The sequence below is a fragment of the Chenopodium album genome, chromosome 1, assembly GCF_948465745.1.
Source record: "Chenopodium album chromosome 1, dcCheAlbu1.1, whole genome shotgun sequence".
NCBI lineage: Eukaryota > Viridiplantae > Streptophyta > Magnoliopsida > Caryophyllales > Amaranthaceae > Chenopodium > Chenopodium album.
In genome coordinates this window covers 80,764,618-80,774,076 of record NC_137834.1, presented here as the reverse complement: position 1 = coordinate 80,774,076, position 9,459 = coordinate 80,764,618, and the positions used below count along the sequence as shown (strand labels likewise).

General features: G+C 31.3%; 2 protein-coding genes across 2 annotated transcripts; both read left to right on the top strand.

The window, feature by feature from the left end:
* The first annotated feature begins 1,287 nt into the window (after positions 1–1,287).
* On the top strand, positions 1,288–5,457 carry LOC145611973 (F-box/FBD/LRR-repeat protein At1g13570-like). The gene is made up of 5 exons (XM_081667389.1): positions 1,288–1,395; positions 3,159–4,026; positions 4,117–4,281; positions 4,592–4,895; positions 5,059–5,457. Exons 2-4 carry the CDS (start codon positions 3,169–3,171, stop codon positions 4,709–4,711), a joined length of 1,143 nt encoding a protein of 380 aa, XP_081523515.1. The 5' UTR covers positions 1,288–1,395; positions 3,159–3,168; the 3' UTR covers positions 4,712–4,895; positions 5,059–5,457.
* A 2,530-nt stretch (positions 5,458–7,987) lies between these two features.
* LOC145636627 (F-box/FBD/LRR-repeat protein At1g13570-like) lies at positions 7,988–9,459 on the top strand. Its single transcript, XM_081688197.1, has 3 exons — positions 7,988–8,815; positions 8,918–9,082; positions 9,181–9,459. The coding sequence occupies exons 1-3, from the start codon at positions 7,988–7,990 to the stop codon at positions 9,457–9,459; spliced, it is 1,272 nt and encodes a 423-aa protein (XP_081544323.1).

Genomic DNA, 9,459 nt, shown 5'->3' with positions numbered 1-9,459 from the left:
TATAACAAATTTTAGCATATATATATATATATATATATATATATATATATATATACTAGTTTTGTGCCCGTGCGATGCCCGGGTTGTTTATTAAATTTTAAGATAAATTTTTAATCTATATGTCAAATTTTAAAACATATCATTGATACAAATTTAGTTAGGAATTGATGTGTTTTTGTGATGATTTAAACTATATAGTATGCATGTAATGACTAATAGTTATAACATTGGTGAAAATTATTTCTTGACCCGTAACCAGAAATAATGACCCAGGACTCGTGACCCGACCTGATTGACAGGTCTACACACATTAATAAAATTATATTAGATTGTAAAGTATATTGTTTTAATTGATTAGAATATATTATAAATAATGGATGTGATGCATTTTGAGCTAATTCCTTCGCTCCAAAAAAAAAACTATGATACAAAAAATAAATTAATATGATAATTTATGAGTGTTATAATTTGTTTTTTAATAAAATTATAATTTAATTTGTATATATGAAATATTGGTACTTTATCGAAAATAAAACTCTAAATTAACAATCAATTACATTATACTAAAGGCGAATCTGATATGACACTTGTCAAGTTTTGATTAAAAAAATTCCCGCCACTTTTACTTTCCTTCTTTTAACAAATATTTATGAACATTATTTTATAATATCCTATAATATTTAACTTTCTATTTGACAACTATATATAAAGTATATTCTATATGCATTCAATGAAAATATTTTGACATATAATATTTTATAATAGGTATTTTATGGAAAAGAAAATCAAGTATTTGTTTCAATTAAAAATATTGATTTTTATTTTTAATTAATTATTGTTAAATTAACATTATAATTTATAAATATGCTAAGTAAAAACCGTGCATTGCACGGGACTTAAACTAGTTTTATCCTAAAATTCTATCCAAATTTGATTGAAAATAGAATTCTAAATTAACTTTTTTAATCTACAAATTGAATTTTATATAATTCTACCCTACGTGGCACGACACTTGGCGAAAAGTTGGAATGCCATATTAGTTATATATATATATATATTTAAAAATTCAATCGCACGTTTTTTTTTTTTTTTAAAACTGATTTTTTACTGAACTGAAATTATTTTTATTGAACCGAAATTAATTTTGCCGAACTAAATTTTTTTTTTTTTTTTTTAAGGTGAAGTAAATATGCAAGTATATTTAAAAAAAAAAAAAAAAAAAAATTCCATATTTTTAGCTACGGTTGTTGAGTTCTTTAAGCTCTTAAACAAGTTTACTCCTTTCCGAAAAAAATAAAAATAAAATAAAAGATAAACAAGTTTACTCCGTCTACTTTCTTTGATTATCTGTCTTGGTCGATATCGCTAATTGCAACTTTGCAATCACTTCTCCTGGTATGTTTACGGATTTCCCACTAGTATTGATTTAATTTCTGTTTCCGGGATTTCTATTTTGTGAAATGATTTGCCCCTATTTTGAATTTCTCTCAAAACTTTATTTACTAATAACGTTTAGGGTCTTTTGTTGAAAGATAAGAATTCTTGTAATTTGTAATTTGATGTTGCTTTGTATTAGCTGTTTGTTGGTAGAATTCAAGGGTTTTGTTACAATTGGTCAATTTTGAATTTTGATGATCAATTGTGTTTTAATGGTGTTTATTTAAAGCTCGTAACAATTTGTTTGATTGAGTTCGTGAAAATGGGCTTATACTGTAATGGGTGGGAGTCTTTTTACAAGTTGCTGAAAAAAGAGATGGGATTTTCTTCACTGGCTATTTCATGTTAGTTTCTGGTTACATTGCATTTCACATATTAGTTAAGATCTGTGTTTGTGGGCGAGTGTGTGTGTGGAGTTAATACTTATTAGTATGCTAGTGTTGTGTTATTTTGGTGCGCAATGTGCATTGTGTGCTTGTGTCGTAGTATTGATGATCTAATTTGCGTGTAAGGCAATTACTTTGGAAGTTTATTACACTGGAAATTAGAAATTTAGTATAAACTTTGTATATTCTATCTATGTTGCACAAAGGTTGGATGTTGGCTCGTTTAAGTAGCTGCTGCTTTGTAATAAAAAATAAAATAAAATAATTAGAGAAAACCTAGATGAGTTGATTCCATTGAAACCAAAAGTGTGGACCTTGTTAGTATAAGAGTGCTTAGGGTGTTAAGGCCTCTTGCTAAGATCTAGCGACGACAATCCAAGAATTTCTTCATGGATCAGCTTTTAGTAAACTAGTTGTCAATTGAAAAGCCAAGTTCTTGACCTTATTAATGGAATAAATCTTATTTCTATTATCTTACATATTAAGATATTCTTCATTGGGTATAGAATCAGGAAGGCTGGGGTAGGGAAGTCACATCGGTTTTGGATTATGTTCTTGCTTCTACCTTCAATTTGGCATTTGATGCTTATTTATAATAATTCATAGTATATATTTTGACAGAGTACTCTGTATTTAGTCTGTGATCTGCCCTTGTTATTATTAAATGCCTTCTCTTAACACTGATTCGGTTTGGTAAAATTTGAGCTTCTCTATCTTTTACTTCTATATCAGTATGTGGGAATGCTTGCATTCGTTTTTGTTTCTTGTATAGGTATGAATCTCAAATATAGCATTGGGTAGCAGTGAAATGCTAAATTGCAACATAGCTACAATGGCTAGACATGAATCATGTGAAAAAGATGTCATTATCGATTAAGCCTCATAATATGTGTGAACAAACATGTTCTTACTAGTTTTTTGTTAGATGTTGAGTCCTTGGGGAATAGAGTTGAGATTATGCTATTCAAGTTTGTTTGCTTTTCTTTAGTGATATGTTGTCTGATACTTCACTTTTTAATTGTTTTCCCTCTTCTTTTCAAGTGGTTTGATTGGTTTTTCTGTATAAGGTTGTCGTCATCATTGTTGGTTTCTCTGAAGGATCTTATCTTTTGCTTCAATGTCACTTGTTGAGCTCTCTCTTTTCAAAATAATTGCCATTTGCAGTTCTTTTCATTAAGGTTTTAGATAAATGTTTGGTTTTCCATTTATGTATTGAATGTGAACCATCTACTCTTCAACTGCACAAATATATCAAAGCTATCTTTAATTTTATGCTGCATAATCTCATTTCTGTGAGAATTTTACTAAGTTCACCACCCTTTTTCTATCCCTTAGATTAATCAACATGTTTGCAACTTGGATTGCAAGCAAGCTCAAGCTCAACCAAAAAACTGATAGGATCAGCAACTTGCCCCAAAATGTAACACAACAAATCCTAGAATGTTTACCCCTGCGAGATGCAGCAAGGATGAGCATCCTATCGAGCCATTGGAGACTTGAATGGGGTTCAATTTCCCAACTTTTACTTGATCAGGATCTCTTCTCTAGCATTCTGAAGGGACGATTAGATACTGAAGACAATTTATTGGCATATACAAATGTTGTTTATGATATTCTTTTTAGTCATGCTGGCCCGATATTAAAGTTCAATCTTTACCTTCCCTATTGGCTTCCAAACGAATATGACATTAGTCAGTGGATGCAGTATCTTAGTTCCAATGGTGTTAAGGAATTTACACTAGAGGATTCTCGCAGTCCAAGAATGAACTTGCCTACATGCTTATTTTCTTGTGAGAGCTTGACACACTTGACACTCATCGATTGCATATTGTCCCCTCTTCCAGCTACATTTAAGGGGTTTCCATGCCTTGTTAGTCTTAAGTTGGAGAAACTCTACATGAGTCCAGGCAATCATACAGTGGTTAATTTGTTTGAAATTCTTATTTCCAAATGTCCTCAGCTTAAGATCCTCAATATAAGCTTAGCTGAACGACTTTATAATCTGACTATTTGTGCTCCGAAACTTCAAGACTTGTTTGTGGACTATTGGTTTGGTAATTTATCCTTGGAGGGAACAACAAATATAAACAAGCTATCCCTAGATTGTTATAGTCAAAAGTATCAACACAGCAATCACATGAGTGACTTCTTCAGCAACTTGTGCAACGTTGAGAAGCTCATTCTTGGACATTCATTTTGGTGGGTAAGTGTTATGATTAAGTTTTACACTATGAATTATCTGTCAAGTATTGTAATATTGTTACAGTTTATCAATCTTTGATATAAATTTCAGGGAGTAGAGCTTTACAGTTTAAGATCTCCCACAAAGTTTCCAGAAGAGCTGGAAAGGTTGCGAACTCTCAAAGTCGTAGAAATATCACTGTTTTGTCATTCCAGCATTTCTCTTGTTCTCTGCTTATTTATGAGCTCCCCACACTTGGAGCTACTACATATTGAAGTAAGTTTTGACAAATTTTTTATCATTGGCTCATGTTAATTTCGTCATTAATTAGCTTTTCCTGATCAATTTTCTGCATCCAAATTGAGACATGCAATGTAATGCGATTTTTGATAATAATAATAAAACATATAACTCTTTTTTGTGCACGCAATGAAAAAAAACTATGGTGCTACGACTTTGTACTAGTATTCATGTTGCTATATGCACCTTGGTAAAAGGTCGTGTTGTTTAGGCCAATTTTTTCGTACTCTTTTTACTCTTATGTGACACTTGACGCTTATCTAAAATCATTCTTGCATAAAATCAGGCAACAAATTGCCCACGCTATGAAAATGTCCATGATGGTCCATTAGCCCAGATTGATGGCTCTTGCTTCCATCGTCCATACCAAGAAGATACAGCTTATTGGTATTTCGGAGTTGATTAATGGGTTGCTGCTTATGAAGTTTCTACTTGCATGTTCTCCTGCACTGGAGGAAATGACTGTTGAGCTAAATATGACTACAGAAACGATTAATTTTATCGAGGAAGCAATGCAGTATCGTCGAGCCTCACCAATTGCAAAGATTAATATCATGCCAAAGAAAAAAACTGATAGGTCTCCTATAAAGGTACGGTGTTTTAAACAATACAGGTGATTTTATTAAATTTTTTGACAATTGCTATTTGATGAAGTAGATAATTATTATCATGTCATCGTCTTTTATTTCTGTACCTTTAATTTTACACATAATCCTGTGCATTGTTTATATATGCTTTCTCTATTTTCAACAGGAGGGTGGTCGTCGTGGTGGTTGGTGTTGGTTGTTAAACTTATCAAGAATGCACCGTGCACTTTGCTTTGGGTAATTGGGGTGAATGCAACAAATAATACTCGTGGTTTTGCTTAAATTTTTGAAGACAAAAGTATTCAGTGTGTTGCAATTTTTTTTTAAGACCCATCTTTCCCTCCGATCAAAACTCGCTTTTCATGCCATCCTCTTAGTTTGACAGAGGCATTGGGGAGAAGGTAAAGAGTATTTGGTAAGGAGGATTTGAATTTCATACATTCACATTGGCCCTGTTTGGGAGAAAGCTGAAAGTTAAAGCTGATTGAGTTAGCTGATTTTGACTAGCTGATTTTATTAACTGATTTGACTAACTTATTGTATTAACTGATTATATAAAAGTGTTTAGTAAATAGCTGATAGCTTAAAGGTGATTGAATATGTGAAATGACCAATAAACTAATTGTGGGGTAGGTAGTTTAGATAGAATTTTAAATTAAATGAGGTTATAAGTGTCATTTCATAATAATTAATGAATAAGCTAATTGAAAAAGCTCCTAAAATGAGCTTTTTCAAAAAGAGCTTATTTAGTGGAATAAACTCTTTCAATACTTACTACCAAACACTTGTATTAGCTTGTTTGACTAGTCAATCAGCTAAAGTTAATCAAATAAGCTAATATACCCCCAATAAGCTAACTACCAAACAGGGCCATTGTCTCCTCCCTCTCCTGACTCCTTTTGGCTTATTCTCTTCTTCATTGCTTGGTTATTGTTTGCTTGTTCTTGGATTGTCAATTGCAAACTACTCCAATTAAATGGGAGTCTTGGAAAATAAAACACAATAGATGAATACAAATTTAAAATATTAGAGTAGAAATAAAGTTGTAATATTATGTACAGCTTATAAGAAACATAAAATTAAAGTGAAACACCCAAAATAGACGTGAATACGTAAAGAATTATAAAGAATAGAGGGAGTATGATTTATGAGTATCGTTGTCCAAAAATATAGAGAGTAACAAGTATACAGTAAATACTCTCTCCGTTCCTTATTTACATTCCTATTTTTAAAATTATACGGGAATTATAGAACTTTGAGTAACCTTAAAATCTATGATTGGAAAGTAATGTGGGAATTACAAGACATTTATTGTTGTCTTTGAATAAAACAAAGATAGAATGATATTAAACGAAGCACATGCCATCAATCCTTTTAAAAAAAAAAAAAAAGATCTACATTTTTTGGGTGAAAAATAAAAGGATCAATCATATTTCAGTATAGTGCTGGATCTAAAATGTTTAAAAGGGTGAGTGCCAAAATTATGGTTTATGTGCCATTTATTGCAACACTGAAAAATAATAAAAGTAATGTCGCATCACAACTATGTAGAGATAATTTGAGGATATTTGGCAAAAATTTATTTACTAAAAAGGGAAAGTAAGAATGTAATTTTGAAACACCCAAAATAAAAAGCATGAATGTTGATAAGGGACGGAGGGAGTACTCTACATTCTTAATTCTCTCTATTATGTGACAAATAAATGTTAGAATTAAAAATGTAATTTAGGGACGAAGGGAGTATTTCAAATGAGATAAGAGGAAGGAGTATAATACAAAGTATCTAATATATAAATGGCAACATTGGAATTCAGATCAACTTTGGGAATTATTCTTATATTAAATGGAAATTCAAAAGGCCATCTACTTAAATTTCTCAGCTATAATGATTAAGGGTGAACATGGTCTGGTTTGGTACGGTTTGAGTCTAAACCAAACCAAACCGCTATATACGGTTTGGTCAATTTTCCAAATCAAACCAAACCATATTAGTATTGAAACCAAACCAAACCAAACCGTAATAATGCGGTTTGGTTTGCGGTTTATGATGAGACGACATTTTTTCTTAAAAATTGTCAAATATTAATAAACTTATAATAAAGTTCAAATAATTAGCTTTAAGGGATTGAATTATACTACAAAATTTTAATAAAAATAACAACCAACTAATCAAGTGCTAAGTGCTAACACAATAACACATAATTAAAATAATACATAACAAATTAACATTGGAAAAAAATATAATAAATTTGTCCATCAAAATAATTCATACTACATTATATTTGAGATTGAGTATAGAGTATAGTAGTATACTGACCTTATAATCTTCTAATGATTTTTCATTTTTTTTTTAATAATATATAATAACTATTTTAATTTATTTAAAAATTATATAAATACTAAAATGCGGTTTACTGGTTTACGGTTTTGTTTGGTTTATAATTTTTTAAAAACCAAACCAAACCAAATCGCAAACCGTATTTCCCAAAAAATCGAAACCAAACCGTATTTTTTCAAACTGTAAATCAAACCAAACCGCTAAAATGCGGTTTGGTCTGGTTTGGTTACGGTCCAGACCAAACTGTGTACAACCCTAATAATGATCACCCATTTTCGAGGGAAGTAAATTCGTAACTACTGTGTAAAGGGGAATGAACCAATTAGTTTATCAATACTTGCTAAATTATTTATGAGAGAATGAGTTTGAATTGTATTGATGATCTTGGCTATTATTTATAGTCTACAAAAGATAACCTACACAATATAAACTCTATCATATAAACTTCCATAAATCTATCTTAGAATATCACTAAGATATATTATTATCCTAAATATAATATCATAAGATCTATATGGAAAATATATCACAATAATATATTTTCTTATATTCCTAACAATACTAGTTCATTGAATGTGATCCTCCATCCCTCTCCACCTCTTCAACTCCCTTGAAAAATTAAAGTTATCTCTGTCATTTTATGCTATATAAGCTAAGTCCATGTATTGTTTCCTCCAAATCTCAAAGTTTTCAACCCTATTATAAACATTTGATTCATCAAAACCATATTTCAAAAAAACAAAGATTCAATAAAACCATGTCCACAGCTAAGCAGCAACATCATGCAACATCCGATAGAATTAGCAACTTGCCACTAAACGTAACACAGCAAATCCTTGAATGTTTACCTCTGCAACAAGCAGCAAGGACGAGCGTGCTATCGAAGTATTGGAGGAACAAATGGGCTTCGACTTCTAAGCTGATACTTGATGAGTCATTCGCTAAATGCATCTGTGAAAAAAAAACTAAACCTTCTGACAAATTATTAGCATACAATAAAGCTGTTACTGATATTCTCTTAAGTCATGTTGGACCGATAGGTAAATTTGTTCTTTACATCCCCTCTTGGATTCCGAAAAAAACAGACTTTAGCTCGTGGCTACGATTTGTTTATGATAATGGTGTCAATGATATTACTACAAATGATGATCGCAGTCTATATAGAAACGTTCCAACTTGTTTGTTCTCTTTTGTAAGATTGACACATTTAACACTCCTCAATTGCAATTTTGGTTCTCTTTCTCCAACATTTAGGGGCTTTCCATGTCTTATTAGTCTAGAGATTGATATCACCTACACATATTACAGCCGAGGGGATGCGTTGACAAATCTTATTTCCAAATGCCCATTGCTTGAGCGCCTCCATTTATCTTTCTATATTTCTTCCGGCAATATGACTATTCGTGCTCCGAAACTTCGAGAGTTTATTTTGAGAGCCCAGAAGGTTATTGATGTATCCTTGGTAGCAACCAGAGCTATAGAAGTTTTGTCTCTACATATGAATTATTGTCAAACGTTGCAAGGGAGCAAAAGCGTGACTGATTTCTTTAGTTGTTTGGCTAATGTGGAAAAGATAAGTTTAAGGGTTAGTAATTAATTTTTAATGTTATTATATAGCTGAAATTTTGTTCCATGAATTCTTTATTAATTGTTGCTAACTATTTTGTAATGTTTGTTTGATTTGCAGGTATTCAATTTCAATGATTTTACATCTCCAAAAATGTTTCCGAAGTTCCTGACAAGGTTACAAGCACTTGAACTTATAGATATAGCTCTGAATTATGATTCCAACATCTCTCTTGTTCTCTGCTTGTTATTGAGCTCACCAAATCTAGAACGACTACGTATCAAAGTGAGTTTTTGATTCGAATGTATCTTATTAGCAACCTTCTCCTTGATATTACCTATATGTGCAATTCTAATAATCTTGTTTCTGTCTTTGTAATATAGGCTGCGAATGATGAAGCAGAATCAGATGGTCAGTTAAGTCAGTTTGATGACACTTATATCTTTCAACACCTTAAAATCATATACCTTGTTGGTATCAGAGGGTTGAGCAATGAACTAAAACTTATAAAATTTCTACTAGCCTGCTCCCCTGTGCTGGAAAAAATAACTATTGAATTGAGTACGAAAATAGGAGGTGCTGAAGAACAGGTTAATTTCTTCAAGGAGTTGAATCAATATCGTCGAGCCTCTACAAATGTTGATATGATATTTAAAACTTAG

Coding starts and splice junctions, on each gene's coding strand:
- LOC145611973 (XM_081667389.1), top strand. CDS start 3,169: ATGTTTGCAACTTGGATTGCAAGCAAGCTCAAGCTCAACCAAAAAACT. Junction 4,027..4,116: donor TTGGACATTCATTTTGGTGG/GTAAGTGTTATG, acceptor TATAAATTTCAG/GGAGTAGAGCTTTACAGTTT. Junction 4,282..4,591: donor TGGAGCTACTACATATTGAA/GTAAGTTTTGAC, acceptor GCATAAAATCAG/GCAACAAATTGCCCACGCTA.
- LOC145636627 (XM_081688197.1), top strand. CDS start 7,988: ATGTCCACAGCTAAGCAGCAACATCATGCAACATCCGATAGAATTAGC. Junction 8,816..8,917: donor TGGAAAAGATAAGTTTAAGG/GTTAGTAATTAA, acceptor TTTGATTTGCAG/GTATTCAATTTCAATGATTT. Junction 9,083..9,180: donor TAGAACGACTACGTATCAAA/GTGAGTTTTTGA, acceptor TTTGTAATATAG/GCTGCGAATGATGAAGCAGA.